Raw genomic sequence first — 20,834 nt, 5'->3', positions numbered from 1 at the left:
GCAGTATGCTGACCCTGACCAGCCTGGAAGAGCTCCAATTGAAGAGTATCCGTGAGGCTGGGTGAAAGGTTGTTCCACTGGATGCAGGGTTCCCAGAAAGAAGGTGCTGGAGTGTTGGGTGGGTGGTGCGTTCCTGGAACAGTCTTTGGGCTCCCCTTGTCCGGCTGTCCCTTTTGGTGTAGAAGAGGGACATAACAATGTCTTCTTCTTTTCTTCTTCTTCTGCGTTCGTGGGCTGCAACTCCCACGTTCACTCGTATGCACACGAGTGGGCTTTTACGTGTATGACCGTTTTTACCCCGCCATGTAGGCAGCCATACTCCGTTTTCGGGGGTGTGCATGCTGGGTATGTTCTTGTTTCCATAACCCACCGAACGCTGACATGGATTACAGGATCTTTAACGTGCGCATTTGATCTTCTGCTTGCATATACACACGAAGGGGGTTCAGGCACTAGGAGGTCTGCACATATGTTAACCTGGGAGATCGTAAAAATCTCCACCCTTCACCCACCAGGCGCCGTCACCGTGATTCGAACCCGGGACCCTCAGATTGACAGTCCAACGCTTTAACCACTCGGCTATTGCGCCCGTCTATAACAATGTCAACCATGCTGTTATTGATCTCGAAAAGCATGGTTAGGCGGCTGTGTTGTCTTCTTCATGTGAGAGAGGCTCCCACTGCAGTGTGTTGAGCATACTGGTCACACAGCCCCGTGTTGATCGCTGTAGTTGTTGAAGACTTGGCGAGCTGCCCTGTGGTGCACTTTCTCAAGCGCCGTGACGTCTTTTTGACAGGTCCGGTCCCAGGCTGTGGATGTGTTCTCTTAGACCAATGTGACCATGGTCTTGTAGGTCCATCAGTCGCTGACTTGATGCTGGTGAAGCATTTACGGAAGTTCGGCTTGAGAAAACCCACAGCTCTGTTGCCCTTGGTGACCGTGTTGGAAAAGTGTTTTCCCCAGGACAGGTCCTCTGTGATGGTGACGCCGAGGATTTTGTTGGATGCTGTTGTTTCCAGCTTCTGCCCATGGAGACTGTACGTAGTTGGTATGACAGCTTTCCTCTTGCTTCGGGAGATGCGGATGACGGTGCATTTGCTGGGATTGAAGCTTACTAGCCAGGATGCTTCCCAATGTTTCAGGGACAAAAGGTCGTGCTGTAGCTGGAGGCTGTCATCAAGGGAGGTAAATCGTTTCAGGAGGAGACAGTCACCGGCAAAGAGTATAGCGGTGCTGAATTTGACAGGCAGCTACGGGGAGGTCGTTGATGAAGGTGAGGAAGAGAAAAGGACCCAGGACTGCACCCTGTGGGACTCCCAAGATGACGTCGACCGGCGTTGATTTATTGCCTTCCAGAATCACCTGTTGCTGGTGCTGACTGAGGAATGTGGAGATCCGCTGAAGGGTGTTTTTGTGCACTCCATCGTAGTCCAGTTGTGTAAGCAGGCAGGAATGCGGGACCTCGTCAAACGCCTTTGAGAAATCCAGAACGACATGGATCTGGGTGCCTTTGGCAAGTTGCTTGGCGATTTCGTGGACGATGTGTTGATCAGAATTGTCGCATGATGAACTGTGGAGTCACTGTACATAACGAATCTGCGGCAACAACGAAAAGAGTTGTCCCTGGCAAAATTTCGTTGTAAAAATCCAGTGTGTGTGTGTGTGTGTGTGTGTGTGTGTGTGTGTGTGACTGTATCCTGACTGACTGACGCAGAAAATGAATGATGGAGCTCCTAAAATGGCTGTACGTTCCTTGGATGATGATAATAATAATGAAAACAGTTGGCGATTCTAGGCCCATACAACAGGATTTAACATTCAAATTCAAATCAGAATTTCACATAAAGTGTTTATTTCTTCTCAAATCCTTTACATCGTCAGTTCAGTCATGTCCATTCACACGCATACACAGTCATATTGAAAAAGACAGACAGACAAACAGACAGACTGAAGAAAAGACAGACGGAGAGACAAAGATGTTGTCGGGCAGAGGGACATGCACACATCCTCTAAGATCAAACTTTTGATACCGCGAAATCGGGCAGCCCATCTAGTCAAAGAGAAGCAACTCTTCACAGAATATGATCGATAGTTTTGAAGCAGTTTCCTCCCCGGAGTGCTGTCCAGCCTCCCTCAATTATTTGGCGGACATTGGGTTGTTTTTTTTTGTTTTTTTTTTTTGCATATACGTCTGTCTGTGCTTACTCAACAAAATAAGATCAAATTTGATAACAATAATCATAGGCAAAAGAGTGAACAAAAATTTCTGCCGATCGTTCTATCCTACACATGCCTCAAGTTCAGTCAGTGACAATAGCATGTTATATACCCGGGTACAGAATTGAACTGTATCAGTCGCCCCGGCCATCACCTGATGTAGTCAACTGGGTCACCAGAGAAAACTACGCCACTGACTTCTGTCCTGCGCCTCTTCTCTGTCCTCCACCTCTCTCTGGCATTCCAGAATGTGAAAACTTACGTTGAGGATCTTTGGCAAGAGGAGTGGAACACCCAGACGGACAACAAGCTATTCCAGATCCGTCCAGACCTAAAAGAGACCCTCCCTTCAGGGGTGAAGAACAGAAAGGAGGAGTCTGTGCTGTGCAGACTGCATGTGGGGCACACTTCTTTTTAAAAAAAAAATTTTTAACTTTTTTTTTTATTTACTCATTCTTGTTGAATGGGGAAGAGGCCCCTCGATGTATTCCCTGTGATGAGCCTCTCACCGTGAAACACGTGCTCCTTGACTGTTGGGATCTGCATGACGTTAGACACAGACATTACACGGCGGTTTCTTTGAAGACCTTGTTTCGTGATGTCCCTCCGTGGGCGCTGATGGACTTCTTGAAAGAAGTGAACATTTTTAATCAGATTTGAAGGTTTTAAACTATGGAAGTTTTTTAAACTTTGAGTGGAAAGTTTGAAGTGGTGACTCGTTTTAATTGTTTGTTTTTTACCCTTGTAGTAGGTATTAACGTGGCGATAGTCTTGAGATGGTCTTCGTGGTCGGCGAGGCTCTAAGCACCATAATTTCATTTCCTTTCATTTTTCTGGAATTCCGCTGGGTTCATGTCTGTGCATTCTTGGATGATACCTTCCGTCCAACACTGACAAGACGAACTGTGGAGTGATGGCCTAGAGGTAACGCGTCCGCCTAGGAGGCGAGGGAGAGAATCTGAGCGCACTGGTTCCAATCACGGCACGGCCGCCGATATTTTCTCCCCCTCCACTAGACCTTGAGTGGTGGTCTGGACGCTAGTCATTTGGATGAGACGATAAACTGAGGTCCCGTGTGCAGCATGCACTTAGCGCACGTAAAAGAACCCACGGCAACAAAAAGGGTTGTTCCTGGCAAAATTCTGTAGAAAAATCCACTTCGATAGGAAAAACAAACAAACAAACAAAACAAAACAAAATGCACGCAGGAAAAAATTTAAAAAATGGGTGGCGCTGTAGTGTAGACACGCGCCCTTCCTGGGAAGAGCTACCCGAATTTCACAAAGAGGTCTGTTGTGACAAAAAGATAACTGAATACAATACAATACAATACAATACAATACAATCTGTGGTACTGACAAAAGATGCATGAAAATTAAGATGATGATGATTATGATGACGATATGGATACTTATACAACGCCTATCGTCGGTCGGAGACCCAAGCTCTAAGCGCCGGCTTTGCAAACACGGAGTCATTTAGAGAGAGAGAAAAGAAATGCACATTATGCTTTATTTATTTTATTTATTAGGACTTCTTGCTATAGCGCATATTCTTGAAGCTCTATGCGCTTTACAATAGCACTAAAAAAAAAAAACAAAAAAAACAAAAAACCATTCACTCAAACATCCCCACACAAACATATGCATGTAATTTGACTTGAAACATAGGTGAGAGAGAACAATTAAAATAGGTCATGTCAGTTGATTAAATCAAGAAATGCAACAGGTATTTAAAAAATGATAACAACAACAACAACAAAGTAGACAATTGAAATTGAAAGAACACAAGCACGTATACGCATGCATATATACGTAGGTACATACATACATACATACATTCATACAAACACACACACAAAACACACAACGTGCGCACACACACACACACACACTGTGACATACATGCACACACGCGCGCGCGCGCGCACGCACGCACACATGCACCAACGAACACAAGCCGCATACCCAAACACATTACTCACGCACTCACTCAGTGACACACACACATACACGCACCTACAGGAACAATACACACACGAACACAGATCAACAATCAAATAATGCAAACTACTGCGACATTACATTAAAAAAAAAAAAAAAAAAAAAAAAAAAAATATATATATATATATATAGATATTATGCTTCCTATCTGGGTAGAGCCGACTGACAGCTGCTGACTAATGGGCGCTCATCACTCGTTTCGGACTCTGTCATTCAATCAAACACTCACGTGGGTGTACTGAACGGGAAGAGTGTCCGGCGCACAGTCTTCTGTGGTGGGTGTGTACCTTTCAACTTGTTTCGTTGCATGTTTCTGTTCCAACAGTTCGTTTGTCAAGTTCTTTTGCTTAACGTCTATACTTTATCCACATTTGTGATTTTAAACGAAAATCCATTATCTCCGCCACCCCACCCATGCCTTATATCATCACTACTTTCCTCTCTTCTCAATTAGCATTTTTTTTTTTAAAAAGGAAGAAAAAAAGAAAAAAAGAGAGAAGAATATAAACCTCGGAAATGGAATAAACTAACTAGTCAATCAGTAGAATCACAAAAAAGAGCCAATTGGGCCCTAAATTACACTCTGAACTATTTCAAATACATGTTGATTATCATTAAAAAAAAAAAAGAAAAAAAAAAGAAGACATTTCTAATGGAAGCAGATGGAAATGCAGATTTTGTAAAGGACATATGTAAATATGGTTTTAACTGTTCACATTTATGAATAATATGCACTGACGGGGGTAATTTCGTTGCCGCAAATGCAAGTCACATTTGAAGTATATTTGTATATTTTGTTTTTATGGCATCAAGTCGTAGTCGGCTGTATATTAGACTGGTGAGCCTTCTGCTACTGTGATGTCCTTTTGTTTTGAAAGAAAACATGCGATCATTTTCTCGCGAACTATTGTCAGTATTTTCTCTGTCAGGATCAGATTCCTGTTTTAGTTTATTGACATGGTTCCAGCAAGTTTTCCCCAGCAGATAATAACCTTCTTGTAATGAATATGGAATACGAATTTCTATGGCATTGTAAATGTTAATTGCGCCTTTTTTCGCACAACGATCCACCCGCTCATTCCCCACGATCCCTTCGTGAGACTGAAGGGATCCAACAGCCACTGACCAAGGTGCATGTGGGGACTGCACACACTCTGATTTCCACTACCTATTTAAAACCCCTTGACTGCCATAAACGTATTACGTACGTGCATAGTGACGTCACTGATGACGTCATCAGAAAAAGGGAAATAGCTCTAGAGTGGTATATCTCCAGACCATTTTCTCAGTTTTAGGCTTTTTGTTTTGTATAATGTTTTATGACGTGAAACACCACTTTCTGTTGTTTCCCCCCTGGCACTGAAGGGGTTTAAATTAATAATTAATTAATTAATTAATGCTACAACAATACCCCCGTCCCCCCGCACCCCTCCCTCCCCCGTCCAAAAAACAACAAAAAACAAACAACCACCCCAACCCCCACCCCAAAACAACAACAAAAACATATAAAGAGAAAATAATCTTCAGCTTTCAGTTTTACGACTTTGCGTTTATAGCCAATCGCTGGAACGAAAGCAAATCGTGGACTGTGGTCTCAAGCCGTAAAGTCACGTGACATTTGACTTCCGTCGGCCATCTGTTCTCTCGATCCAAAATGGTGTTCGGACAAGTTGCACGTTCTGCGCTCAGAAAATTCAGCACTTCTGCTGTTGCCAGAAGTCAAGGATGGCAGCAGTATGGCATCCCAGGATCAGTATGTATCGAGCAATCTATTTAGTACCCTTGATGGCTTGGTCACTGTCATGTTTTCATTGAAATAGAACCAGATAGTGATGAAGTCACTTTGATTGAAGGTCACGACCGCATGTTCGTATTTTCAGGACAAGCCGAGATGGCGGTCTGGATCATTTGAGTTCTGTGGATTTATAGTCTGTTCTGTATTTTGATGAATGGTAACTTCATAGTTATCTAGATTTGTATTATCTGAGAAATGTGTTACGTTTGGTTGATATATCACATGGGTTTCTTCTGTCTTCTGTGAAGTCACTGACATTGAGGCGTGGCATAGAACTGTTCAACAGTTCCTGCAAGTTTCTGTTGTGTGTCAAAGACGGTAAAACGTTAAGTCCTAATTTAGCATGTCAAAGACTAGGTCTCAGCAAAATATTTATGATCCCTGCAGCTGCACTACCTCTTCCCAATTCACCTTGGCTAAATTTGATGACTCAGGGCACAACTTCAAACTTAATAAGACTAACTTTGTAACTAACCAGTTCCACAATTTTTTTTACTGACCGTATCATTAATCTTTAACGTTTCCTCTGACACCATCAATGAATCATCAGTAAACGCCTTCAAAAACCAAATTGACAAAACTTCTAAACGAGATTGACAAAACTTCTAAGGACCATATATTTTCCATCAATTTATTTAAATCTTTCTTGAGTCAGAAATAAATGTAGTATACACTATGCCTGATTAAACCTTGGAACAGTTCACTATATAGTGATCCAAAAGCACATAAATGGACACTATTATGAGGGCAAAAGGCTTCTAGCCTATAGCCAAATATTTCTGTGATTATGTAAAAAATAAAATGGCTTCCCTTCTGGCCTCGCTCTGTACCCCTAACCTTCCTGCCGTGTTTTCTTTTAAGGGCTAGATGGGAAAAGAAAACAGCATTCATCATCGCTTCCCATCCCACCAACATTCTTCTGATATTTTGAATTTGATTGTGTGTGTGTGTGTGCGCACGTGAGCTTAATTAAATATTTTATAACCATCATGCGTATATGTCTGGCTTTGTCATTTGTATTGTGTTGTACTTGTGTCTGTAGACCTATCTATCTAGGGCAGGGGCTGGATGAAAAAAAGCAATTAAGTGTTTACCTATTATCCTCAGTGTCAGAGAAAAAGAACCCTTTCTCTGTTGATATGTAATGTTTACATAAGCATTTAGTAATATAGTATATCAGTTAAGGTAAAGAAAGACATAGACAGAAAATATTAGGTATTGTGCAATATTATATTAGTAATACTAGTATTAATATAGAAACAAGATCAGCATTTAAGACTGGAAAACTTATTTGTGCTGATATTTATAATCAGATTTAAGTGTTGAAAAAAGCTTATAATAAATGCAAAATTTGTTTCAGTGACTTGAATGTAATTGTTCTTACAAAATGCCCCATATAAAATATATATCTGCCAGCAGCATAAACTGTAAAACATGCACATAAACATGATAATGATATATTTGATATTATGACTTTATGAGCTGTAAAACAGAATAAAGTGGAGATGAGTCAGGATGACACAAGGACATCAAAGGCAGCTGCACTAATATTTTATTTTTAAGTACTTAATTCTACAAATGATTAATACCATAAACATGAACAAGTACTGAGGGAATAGATTAGTATCTTCTCATTGGATTTGGTTGTCAGAGACAGTATAAAGTATTCAAAGTCACTTTAGTTATGCTGTTACGGCCTTATATTTGTAATTTAGTTTGACTAGTTTGAGTGGATTTTTGCTAGTTTGATAATAGAATTAAACTTCCATTGAGATTGACAGGAAAATTGGAGAAAAAGTGATACAGGATTACAGGTGTACATTATATGCAGTGTAAATTGTGCGTTTATGATTGAAATGTATAATTTTAAATTGCAGTTAATGAATGAATCATTGAATGGAATGTTCTGTTATTTCATACCAGAATGATAGTTGAAATGGAAACCATGTTCACAGTTCAGATACTTCTTGCCCATTAAACAGTTGAATACTGACCCCTTTTAATAGTTTTATATTTTTATTTTTTAATTGTGAGAAGTTTAGGTTTTTAGTTTGTGTTTGATATTTTTGAATGAGAAAAAAAAGGTACTTCAATTATAAAAAAAAAAAAGCTTTGACTTAGAGTTTCGCCAAGCTGAATCAGAATAAACGAAGTTGTTTTGTGTTTTTCAGAACCTGCCATTTGACATCAACAACCGCTACAAGCTGACAGTTTTCTTCGTCCTCTTCTTCTCCAGTGGGTTCACAGCACCATTTCTGCTTGTCAGACACCAGATGTTGAAGAAGTGAACAAAGCTAGTCATTATTCAGCACCAGGGGTGAGTTTTGAGTGATCAGTATTTTTTGGTACCACCACATTCAACATTGGATTTTCAACTTTAAAGCTGCTGACGTTGTGACAGTCAGCAAACACATTTTTTCTGTGCCTTCTTTTATGTGATTACCTTGACTCGTGTACATTTTTACATCGATGTTGATGTGTAATAACACAGACCCACCATGTAGGACAGGACACCTACTGGTACTATTCGTATTGTTAGTACACACTAGCAGATGGGCAGACCTTACCATTTTGGCAAGATTTATCCTGCTTGGCTGCTCTTGATTTTACTCTCTGGTTTGCTTTAATAAAAATCCTGCTGTCACAAAAAGAGAGAGAGCATAGCTGACATATGAATAGCCAATGGAGAGAAAAAGTTCTAGTCAGCAAACTCTGACCACACTTTCACTGCCATCAGATTGCCCTTTCACACAGGTTGCCCTGAAGCAGCTCTGCTTGCAAACAAATTTTCAGCCTTGTGAGGATTCAGGAACCAGGGGACTGATTTTCAATTTTCCATTGCTCAGGATACCTCAGGCAATTATGATAATCAACTGCCGTGTAGAACCACGCTACAGCAGTGAATTGTGAGAAATTGCAGAAATGCTAGAGTTTGGTAGGAAGTAACTTCAGCAGTCAGGAAGTAACCTCAGCAGTCAGTTTCTCTGAAAAAGCGACCAGAAGACATTACGAAAGGCAGGTAGTATGTCACTGTCTGCTGCAAAAATGCTTTACAACAGAAGAAAAATGTAGTAGCAGGTATTTGGAATAGCAAAAGAAATGTGTTGTTGTTCTTGAGTGTGATTTGGAAAACATTCTTCTCAGCTTCTGTATTCCTTTATGTGCTGAAAATATTCAAGTCTGTTCACAGGTTAGCAGGTTTATTTTATTTTGAAGTGTTAAAAGCGTTTTTTATTTCAATACTTCCCTAAAAAGAAAGAATAGACACTAAGATAGAATAGTGTTTTCACTGCGTAGAAGTTAACAAGTAATTGATTTTTGTCTCTAGAATTAGACTTAGTATTGCTTTATTTGTTTGTTTATTTTTGAAGTGATAGCAATTGCAATATTGCATAAATTTGCAACATGGCTTGAATTTTTGTTTTAGTGCTAGAAATGCTTTTGTTACAAGGTATGTCGCAGCTGCTCTGACTCTTGAGTCTGAAGCTGACAGATGAGTATTTTGTTGAGTTTTGTTTGGGAAGTTTTTTAATTTTTATTTTTTTTTAATTTTGCTTTAAAAAGTTCATTGGTACCTCTTCAGGCTCTTGTGCGCTGTGACCATGGAATTAAGTCAACGTACACCAAAAACATTACAGTTCTTAAATTTACTCCTTTTTTTTTTCTTCAGAAAAATGGCTTATGTTTGATTTTGTTGTTTCTGTTGGCCATTTTTATCTGTCTTGAATGCCTTTGTCTTTTTTGTTTTCTTTAGAATGTTCCTTTCCATTTGAAGCTTCCTGTGTTTATGTTTGTTTGCATGATTTTGGCATACAGTAAAACTATAAGATAGACCTGTTTTTCAGTCTATTCACTCTTTTTTCTTCTTCTTTTTGTGTGTGCATGTTACAAATTGCTAGTCAGTATTGACTGATAGTATTGACTGATAGTGATAATGTCCATTTATATAGTCTGATTCTTGTAAAGATGTGACTAGTTTGCTATGTCTGGAGAATAGAGATGGACTGATTAATTAAAAAAAAAAAAAAAAAAAAAATAACAATAATGCTTTTTTGATTGAGCTTGGAAACATGGGTACACATTTGTTCATTTGAGTTGTCAATCTTGATTTTTTCAAATTTCCAAAAGATGGCTTATGTTGTTAGTTACTATGATAATGATTCCCTGTTGTCCAGACTGTGGCCTTCCACAAAGTTGAACTTACATTTGTTTCATGTTTACAGCTGGTTTGTTTGTAATTATTATTATATAAGCATGTGCTTAAATAAAAGACAGTCTGAAAACTCTGATGAACGCTTTTTAAATGCCTGAGATTGGATGATACTGGTCAGACGCATCCAAGCAAAATGCTCAGATGTAGGGTAGAAAACATTAATGATTGTGCTGCAACGCACAAGTAGCACACCAATGATCAGAAGAGACCTGTGAATGTGATAGATTTATTTATTTTATTTTATTTTATTTTTTATCTCATTTCATTTCACTGTTTTCAGGCTCATGTTTCATAAGACTAGGAGGCTATGGGAGGCACTCAAGGGTTTGAATAATGCATTGGTCAGATACCCGCCCTCTAGAAATGGTATGAAGTATGGATCAGTCGGAGTCGGCACACTTTGACACCTACTTAAAACTGAAACTTTCAAACCTTCTTTCACTCTAATCACTGTGATATGGAAGATAATTCAGATGGCAAGTAATGTTCTTTTTTTTCTCTCCATCTTTTTCTTTTTTCGTTCAGTCAAGTCAGATGCTTTGTGGCAAGTTTTTTTCTTTTTTGTTTTGCGGCTGGATTTGTGTGTGTGTGTGCTTTTGGTTGTATGGTTGGTAATTTTTTTGTTTTTCTTTTGACATGATTAAGTGAACAGAATAGTCTTTTTTTTTTCTTGTTAACTGGGAGGCTGGTACCTCTATGGAACATTATGAATTGGGCACAAAGTGAGCAATCAAATTTGTTTCCCTATCACACAATAAAGTATTTTATATTTGGATTCTGTCATAAATGTTTTTTTAAAATATTTTTTTAAATCCCCATCCAGCCTGTGACTACCTTTTACCTCAACACCCCATCTTGCTGGTTACCATCACTGCAGCTTCAGATCCACTCTGGTTCTGTGTGTTCCCAGATCCAAACACTCCACAATTGGCCGCCACTGTTTCTCTGTCTCTTGACCTCGCACTAGTACTTAGAATGATCTCCTGCTTTCATTTTTTCGAATCTCCACGCTCAGCTCATTCTAATCTGACCTTAAAACCCCTAGTCTTCCCCCAAAAAGCTTCTCCAAACCCTCCCCTTTTTTCGTCAGCTTACTTTCTTTGTACGTGTCTATGTTAAATTTTGTTTTCAATTTCATCCCTTTGTTTCAGTATGAGAGTTATGCATGTGCGAGAAAGTTGGGTGTGAAAGCGCTTTGTTTTGTTCCGCACAAGATTCACTTCTATGTAAATATTAATATACTTTTTTTCTTCTTTTTTCTTTTGATAACTTGAATTTGGTATAGCCATGACTCCCATCAGTCCATGTTGTTGCTGTGTGGGCAGGTGGAGCCAGGTGTTGGGCAGGAGAGCTGAACCCATGGCGATGGGACCAGGTCAGACATTGTCTGTTGTTCCCAACCATCGGCACAACAACAGCCCAGCACTTACATAGACATTAGCTTACTGTGGGTCGTTCCATCCCTGTTTAGTTCTGTTTCGTGCTGGTGGTTGATCAATGAATAAAATATATGTGGAACACATTTGACGTCGTTTTTTTTCTGACATAATTATTTATGATTTCATTTTGGAGAGTGCATGGAACTCAGAATGTTCAAACGCAAAATGCATGCACACATGTACAAACAAACGCAGCTTGCATATTTGGAGGGACTTTTCTTTTCTTCTTTTTTTTTTTTCTGTCTGTCTGTCTGTATCATGCATGCTCACCCACAAGTACACACTGCTCACATGGGTGGTCGTGAGTTCATCCCATGACTTCCTTTACTGTCCATGCAAAGTACACAACAAAAGTTTGTTGTTGTTTTTCTGGCAGTATGAGTGGGGGGTGGGGGAGGAGTATGAAATGGAAAACAAAAGGAATGGAAATGTGCACAATGAAGAGGATGCAGCCCCCCCCCCCCCCAAAAAAAAAAGAAAAAAAGGTTTTTATATTTTTACATAAAGATCAGCCTGTTTCTGACTCCGAAAGAACACGTATTATCATGTTAGTTTGAATTTTCAGCATGATTGCTGCTGTTATAGGTTGAATTGAATAAGGCATTCTAAAAGTGAAACCGTGTTATTCTGGTATCAATATTTTTTTTGTGTATAAAATAAGTATAGCATGGGTTGATCTGAACAGTTTAAGTTTTTGCGAACAAGGAAAGAAAAATTGTGAATAAAGTGAGAAGGCCTTCATGTCAGAATTCATTTCAGTATTAAGTGTACAAATGAAAATCTAGGAAATGTTTTTTTGTTTTCCTTTTTTATTTTTTGATTGGAAATATGCCAATGTAGAGAAGTTGAGCAGAAGTATTAATGGGTTCATGCATTTTTTTCCAAGTTAAGGTCCATATGTATGTGTCGGTGAACTTGTATGATAATCATTCGTGTTGAACTGTGACCGTCTGTACAGCAGATGAAAAGAAGACAGCTGCTGTCTAGGTGAGAATTTGATTTTAGTGGAGTGTGTCTTGCCCTGGTTACATCCCCACTCCATTAGCCAAGAGAGTTTTAGGACAGTTGACGGATGGTCCTGAAGGCCAGCTGGCTCCCAAGGCAGCAGCACTAACTTAAGAGCCAGTGCAATCTTGCATTCTAGTTTGCGTTAGTCCTTCACAAAAGACTAAGCTGAAAACGAACTCCCACTGCAGTGGAGAAACTCTTGATCATACAGTTCAATTCTTTGCGGATGGCCCAACTGTAAGTTTATGTCAGTCTGATACAAGCTGTGAATTGGGCCAAGGTTGCAACACTTTAATTGGCATGATAATTGATTGAGTGAATGTTTTGCATCCACCCATCAATCTTGGTGCTGAGAAGGGCACAACTGCTGTTGGATTACTGATGGCAAGTTCTGATATGAATCGTTTCAGTACCAGTTTACTTTTACTGGTAGATTACTTCCCTTACTTCCCCCTCCCCTCCCGAAACAGAATTATTGTGCAGTGTTGTTCCTTAATCATTAAACATTAATGAAAAGATAGACCTTTAATATTTTCTAGTTTGTAGATAAACGCAAAACCAATAAGATAAATTATTTACGTAATTATTTGTTGGTACAGCATACAGGGAGAAAATACATATTCTGTGAGTCATCACATGACATTCAGAATTTGATACTGATGTGATAACAACTTGCTGTCATTGTGGTGCTTCAACAAGGAGTTCTTACACTGTGCGTGCCTGACAAAGTACCTATCGACACTATGTTGCCACACATGTGGTAAACAGAGCTGGCATGTAATTGTTGGTGCAAAGCAAACCGTCTGCTCACGAGTCAATGTCACGCAGAGCCTTAACAGTACACCCACATGCCAATTAGAATGCAGGAGCCACTGTGACAATTAGTTCTGTATTGGTTGTTCTATCACCAGTTGAAAAATTCCAAAATCATAGACAGCAAAAGCAGTCCTTAGTAAACAGGTGTTGTGCACGGTAGGACTGGATACGCATTCTTTAGTAAAGAAAGAGTTGAAGAGTGCACTTCTTCGCAATCTTCCAGTCCAGTGTTACATAGATTTGTTTGCGCATTTATTACCCCAGATGGATTATCAGTGCTGGAATGTTTGGCTGGTCTATGTGTGACATGATCTGATTTGTCTTCATGCCATCATGTACAGATCCACATTCAGTGTTGGAAAGCAAAGACAGAATATTCAAGATTCCACAAATCATGTCACATTCACCTGGATGCAGTGACATGGAGATAAGGGAAAAAATAAGGGGGGGGGGGGAAGGTGATCATGGAAAAGCTAGTTGTTTGAAAGAATCGAGTGTGTCTAGTTGCAACCCAACGAAAGTAGGAAGAGAAGTTACTGTTCTGTGGTTTGCCAGTGCTGGAACATGAGCCACATTCAGTCTTGAGTCACATTCACCTGGATGCAGTGACATGGAGATAAGGGAAAAATAAGGGGGGTGGGGGTGGGGGGGGGAGTGATCATGGAAAAGCTAGTTGTTTGAAAGAAATGAGTGCGTCTAGTTGCAATCCATGGAAGTAGGAAGAGAAGTTACTGTTCTGTGGTTTGCTAGTGCTGGAACATGAGCCACATTCAGTCTGATATACCAGTTTGGAGGAGATGTCAAAGTGTGCAGACTGATCTTACAACACTCGACACCACATCTGCTTTAAAAACATATTTAAAAAAACAAGAGGCCTGAACTGTGTGCAGACCCAATGCGCGGGCCAGCCCTGGAGAGCTTACCCTAGTTCTGTATAAAGCAATAGCTTAAAATGAAAACACAGATATGTAAATACACTTAAAAGTGAAATACAATGGAAGTGTAAAACAAGAACAAGGCAGATGACTGAAATTGATACGAAAACAGACCTCCTTCATCAAACTTGCGCACGCTGACACGTGTAAATGCATTCCCACACATGCACACATATTTGGTCCAGTGTCAAGTTCATAGTAAACCATGCTTTGAACCCCAAATTGTACACGTACATATTGTTATGATATTCATCAGTTGGCATTGCAGGTGTTTGTTAATGGAATCAAAATTACAAGGTAGAGTTCCAAGTTCAAGTCATGACATTATTTTGCCTCCAGAATGCATGGGAAGGGAACACACACAGTCGTGTTCCTATTTCATGAAGTTCCATCCCACATCAGTAAAACCAAGTGGGGTTTTATTGTTGTTTTTTGCATGGGGAGAGAACACAGTGTTCCTCTTTCATTATGTTCTGTCTGGCATCAGTAAAAGTACTAAAACCAAGTTGTTGGGTTTTTTTCGTTGTTTTTTGTTTGTTTGTTTTTCACTTAGGCTAAGCTTTCTTAACCACAGGGTCTGTATAGTCCTGGATGGCTCAGGCTGGAAAAGTCATGGAAAAATGAGCCATTTCCAGGGCTGGAAAAATATGAAAAAATGATTTGATCTTCATGGTCTGGAAAGTGTTTGAATTTAAGGGGGAAAAAAGAGGAAGAAATAGGGGGGAAAAAAACTTTAACCATTACCATGCAACAAAGAGCTTCATATGTTCAGAAACAAACGTACAAGTGAAAAACTTAACACCAATACTGGGATATCCGTCGATTTCTTGTCAACAGTGTAGCAGACCAATTTGGATTCAGCTGGGCTTTGTGTTTGGAATGGAAAATGTTCAGTCTGTTTTGCCAGGTTTATATTTAAAAAAAGGTATGAAATTTATTTTGGTCATATCTGTGGAAACCATGTCATGGAAGAAGAAGAAAACAAAAAGAAGCTTGCAAGCAGGATAGAGCTGGTGTCTCGCACTATCTTCAAAGCTAACATAGTGACAGGCTTGGATGAAAGTAGTATGGAATTTCAACTTCCGAGCCAAGAAGCCTGTGTTGCAACTTGGGTTTATAAAATATGTATTTAAACACACACACACACACACCACACACGGGCGTATGTGTGTAGATAGATTCAGAAGTCTCAGATCAGTTTCGTCCCGTAGTTTTATTTCAGAACCAAATAAGGGTTTCAAGTTTGCTTCCAGTTTGACAGAACTCTCTGCTGTGCTGCTCAGAGTACTTCTCTGACCACAAGTTGCACAAAAGGGGAAAGAGAGAAAGACAGACAGACCGATTATGAGAGACATGGAGGGAGAGACTTTTAGAATATGCCCACAAGTCGCAGAGACAGTGAAGCAGACATGAAATGCTGGGATGCTCAGTGAGTATCAGTGTTTACAAAAGTGATGTGAAAGCTGGAAAGGCTCAGCCTTTGAAGCTGCCGATTTCACGTTTCAATTCCTCCAAATCAGGGATTGGCTTGTAAAGGTCTGGGTTGATAACGTGTAGCTGGAAAGGTGACAAAGCAAACACACACACACACACACCACACACACACATTTATTATGATTATTTTCCTCTTGCTGGCAGACATCAGACAGTTAAAGGTAAAAAGAGAATGTCTGAACATAACTTGTTATAATATTCATGTAGGATTGGAATCGGACTACAGAACACACACACACACACTGATCATGATTATGTTCCTGTTGCTTGCAGACACCAGATAGTCAAATAGAAAATGTTTTAACAGTATCAGTATCAGTAGCTCAAGGAGGCGTCACTGCGTTCGGTCAAATCCATATACGCTACACCACATCTGCCAAGTAGATGCCTGACCAGCGGCGTAACCCAACGCGCTTAGTCAGGCCTTGAGAAAAAAAAAACCAAACTCCGCCCCCCCCTCCCCCACAAAAGCAGTATATAAAATAAATAAATAAAAAATAATATATAAATACATAGAAATACTACTACTACTAATAATAACGATATTTATAAGGCGCAAAATCTTGATGAAGTCAACTCTAAGCGCAAAAAAAGGACAACAATGATGGTAAATAAGCAAATAAATGTAAAACATGCAGACACATTCACACACACATGCATAACAGATATGCAACAAACATGCAGTTTCACAGATATGAAAGCACAATCAAAATACAAATAAACTTACATGAGCCCCAACACACACACACATTAGCCTGCACCTCCCCCCACTCCTCCACAAACTTTGAACAGAACTTGTTAAAATATTCATCATGTGCATAGCAGCAAGATTGGAATCAAATACAACAACAGAGCACACACACACACACACACACAACCACCTAGAGAGAGAGAGAGAGAGAGCGCATGGAATGACTTTTATTTGTCTATGACCACTCAGTAATGGTCAAGTTAAATACTACAAGATGGACTCGGCTGTCGTGAATTTAATTACCTTTCGCTGCTCGGTCGGTTTCACGGTTTCCCACTCCGTTTTGTAAAAGCCGTTCCCACGGAAAACTCTGGCAGGAAATGAAAATAATGCAAATATTTATCTTATGTATATATCAGCTAACGTGCGAGCAGCCGTACGTATGCTTATATGGGTATGAGATTTAACGCACAATCATGTACACAGGCTTGCCAACATGTTAATATTGAAGATCCTGACAACACGAGCCGTTGGATGAAGTAGAAGCAGAAGAAGAAATCCCTGACCACTGCAGGAATTTGTATGATTACTGATTCAGTTGAAGATGTCACGAAACCACTGCACTGTCCTTCACATTTCGTGGAAATCCTTTTTTTCTTTTTTTTCGCACCCTAGATCACATATCCTTATTTTTGCATGAATCAATGAATTCAAGTAATGCCTGTTCATGCGTAAGTCGTGTGGCATTGGTGTCTTTCCACAAACATACTCGAAAACTCTTCTGAATACGCAGTGTGTGTGTGCGTCAGTGTGTGCGTCAGTGTGTGTGTGTGTGTGTGTGTGTGTATGCGCACGTGTGTGTGTGTGTGTGTGTGTGTGTGTGTATGCGCACGTGTGTGTGTGTGTGTGACTTTGTGTGGCGATGTGTGTCTGTGTGCGGGCAGTAGGTGAAACAGGACAACAGTATCAAACTCTCAAGACTGAGGCCAGCCACAGCAGTGAGGGCCATGGCGGCACCGTGATCAAAGAGTTGGCCAATCGGGAATAGGGGCGAATCGGACCCCCACCCCCCCACCCCCCCGCACCCTCCCCCATCTCGCTCAGGACTCACTGGACGTCTGGTTTTTTTAAGAGGCTGTAGAGCATGAAGCTCGTGGCGCCCATGACGGCACAGCTCACGATAGACACCACGGGTATCAGCTGACAACAAACGACAGAAAGAAAGAGTGAATGAAGAAAAACAAACAAAAACAAACAAAACAATAAAAAAAACCAAACAAACCAGGAATGGAAGAAAGGCAAAGAAAGGACAAAAAGTGAATGGATTAAAATTAAAATAAAATAAAAAAAGAAGAAGGAAGGAAACTGAACGAAAGAAAGAACAGAAATCAAAAGAAAGAAAGACGAAAATAAACGATCAACAATCACCCAGCTTTCGGTTCCGTTACTGACAGCTCCCAAAGTTATCTTATCAGTTATATTATTAGGTTTACATTGAGGTCTTGTACAAACTGACAGACAGCCAGAAAAACTTTTTTGAGTGATAACTACCAGACGTGTAAAATGAACATATGTGGTTTTATTATAGTAAAAGGGCTCATTTCACACGAACATATAATCTTTGAACCATTCCCACTCTTCTCGACTTGTCAGCCGTCTTTGACACCAGACATAATTCGATTCTTCTTTCCAGTCTTATTTGGTATCTATGACACCGTCCTCAGCTCATCCAAATCCTACCTCAACGACCAATTTTAATCTGTTACACTTGATAGTTGCCATCCTGAACCTGCTAAACTATAACATGGAGTTCCACAAGGATCTGCTTGGGGCCCTGTACTGTTCCCAGCGCTGAAACTATAAACCACCACAATGTCAGTCATTTCTCTTCGCAGAATACACCCAACTTCAGCAAAGCGACACCTCTGAAAGTTTATCATCTGTCCTGTTGTAATCATCTGACTACTTCCTGAACATTCGGGACTGGATTATCCAGAATGAATTATAATTTATTGCCGAGAAAAACGAAGCAAATCTCGTTGGAACCAAATCAAAACTTTCGTCTATCACCATTGACTCCCGAGTCGACCCAGCATGGCAATACTTCCACCCCTCCTTCTAACTCAGTCAAGAAGTTTGGTGTTGTCGGTCCTTGACAACACACTGTAAATTTTATCAGTTCGACCTTCCAGTCCTACAACTGTAAATAACGGCGCATCATTTCTATTCGAAAATACCTGTCCACTGATGCAGTATCTAAACTCGTCGATCGGTTCTTTCATTCTCTCTTGTGTCTGGTTTACCTGGTTCATCATTTACTCTCTTCAGCGTACACAAAACTCTGCCGCTCAACTTATCATCAGAAAGAAAAAGATTTGAGTACATCACTCCTCTCTTGCAATTTCTCCATTGGCTCTCTATCTCGCACAAAATCAAAAAGACTTATTTTTTTCATTGAAATGCACAAACAAATCTGCTCCTTTCCATCTCCATGACTGTCTTCACCTCTAAACCCTAGCTTGCTCTTCAACTCTACACCCTATCTCGATCGCTTTTTTACATCAGCAGAATTCCTCTCCTCCTGTGGAAAGCCCCTTGGCAGCATCTCCATCTTCACTGACTCCATGTCCACACTCCAGGCCCTTGACTCCCCTGATCCTGGTCCACTGATCCAGTCCCTTAAGGCCTCCCTCGCAACCCTTACCCAAACAGCCGCAACGACCCCCCAGTGGGTGCCTGCCCATGTAGGCCTCCCAGGCAATGAGCGTGCAGACCACCTTGCTAAGGAAGGAAGCCAGCTCACACAGCCAACCGTTCCTGCCACGTATGAGGAAGCAAAAACTCTCCTCCGCAGCAGATTCCAAAGAGCTACCAGGCACACCCGGATCCCATCAGGACACTGGAGAGGAGACACCAGACTACCATCTACCGCCTTCGCACAGGACACTGCGGCCTCCGAGCACATCTGAAGAGGATTGAAGTGGCAGCCACCTCCCTATGTGATTGCGGCCAGGCTGACCAGACCCCATCCCATATTCTCCAAGACTGCCCCCTGTATGAGAAGATGTGGCAGCAGTCCTGGCCTTGGGGTGCTGACCTCAACACCAAGCTCTGGGGGACGGTAGCCGATCTTCGCCGGACGTCCGAGTTTGTGGCATCCCTCGGACTTCGACCCTGACTGTGTAACTGTCGAACGCAAAAGAAAGAAAGAAAGATCGCTTTTCACCTCTACACCCTATCTGGCTCTTCAACTCTACACCCCACCTGGCTCTTCAGCTCTACACCCCATCTGGCTCTTCAAATCTACACCCCATCTCGCTTTTCACCTCTACACCCTATCTGGCTCTTCAACTCTACACCCCATCTGGCTCTTCAACTCTACACCCCATCTCGCTTTTCACCTTTACACCCTATCTGGCTCTTCAACTCTACACCCCATCTCGCTTTTCACCTCTACACCCATCTCGCTTTTCACCTCTACACCCTATCTGGCTCTTCAACTCTACACCCCATCTCGCTTTTCACCTCTACACCCTATCTGGCTCTTCAACTCTACACCCCATCTCGCTTTTCACCTCGACACCCCATCTGGCTCTTCAACTCTACACCCCATCTCGCTTTTCACCTCTACACCCTATCTGGCTCTTCAACTCTACACCCCATCTCGCTTTTCACCTCTACACCCCATCTGGCTCTTCAACTCTACACCCCATCTCGCTTTTCACCTCTACACCCCATCTGGCTTTTCACCTCTACACCCTATCTGGCTCTTCAACTCTACACCCCATCTCGCTTTTCACCTCTACACCCCATCTCGCTTTTCACCTCTACACCCCATCTGGCTCTCTTCCACCAACTTCATGGGGATCTACTGTTTCTGTGGTCTGTGTTGCCATTGATTCAGTTCACATTCAACTGGCCGCTGCTTTTCCTCTGTCTCGGGACGTTATATCAGCAGCAAGCTCCGTCTTTTACTTCGTCACATCTCTACACCCAGCTCCTTCAAGTCTGGTCTCAAAGCACACCTCTCTCAAAGAAGGAAAAAGACAAAATTTACCGTCTCCATCCATCCCCCCTCTCCATTTCCGACAGACCAAGTTTGTATTTCCAAAGGTTTTTTTAATTTTATATTTTATTTTAAATCGCTTTTTATCTTTTCTATGAACATGCATCGATAAGTTTCATGCGCGTGTGTGAACGACTATAATGCAAAAGCTCTGATT

General features: G+C 41.0%; 2 protein-coding genes across 2 annotated transcripts in view; one reads left to right on the top strand and one right to left on the bottom strand.

The window, feature by feature from the left end:
- Positions 1–5,814: 5,814 nt before the first annotated feature.
- Positions 5,815–11,750, top strand: LOC143278158 (cytochrome c oxidase subunit 7C, mitochondrial-like). The gene is made up of 3 exons (XM_076583207.1): positions 5,815–5,973; positions 8,187–8,332; positions 11,554–11,750. The coding sequence occupies exons 1-2, from the start codon at positions 5,875–5,877 to the stop codon at positions 8,301–8,303; spliced, it is 216 nt and encodes a 71-aa protein (XP_076439322.1). The 5' UTR covers positions 5,815–5,874; the 3' UTR covers positions 8,304–8,332; positions 11,554–11,750.
- Positions 11,751–14,024: 2,274 nt separating this feature from the next.
- Positions 14,025–20,834, bottom strand: part of LOC143277788 (uncharacterized) — a 37,041-nt gene continuing 30,231 nt past the window's right edge. The window contains exon 7 of the mRNA XM_076582691.1: positions 14,025–14,048. Coding sequence (XP_076438806.1) covers positions 14,025–14,048 — 24 coding nt within the window. The remainder of the gene's footprint in view (positions 14,049–20,834) is intronic.

This window comes from Babylonia areolata, chromosome 35 (assembly GCF_041734735.1).
Source record: "Babylonia areolata isolate BAREFJ2019XMU chromosome 35, ASM4173473v1, whole genome shotgun sequence".
NCBI lineage: Eukaryota > Metazoa > Mollusca > Gastropoda > Neogastropoda > Buccinidae > Babylonia > Babylonia areolata.
This window is presented reverse-complemented; position numbering and strand designations above follow the sequence as displayed.

Bases quoted from the DNA above. Each gene is read 5' to 3' on its own strand.
- LOC143278158 (XM_076583207.1), top strand. From the start codon at position 5,875: ATGGTGTTCGGACAAGTTGCACGTTCTGCGCTCAGAAAATTCAGCACT. The intron at 5,974-8,186 runs GTATGTATCGAG...TGTGTTTTTCAG, and splicing joins AGTATGGCATCCCAGGATCA to AACCTGCCATTTGACATCAA.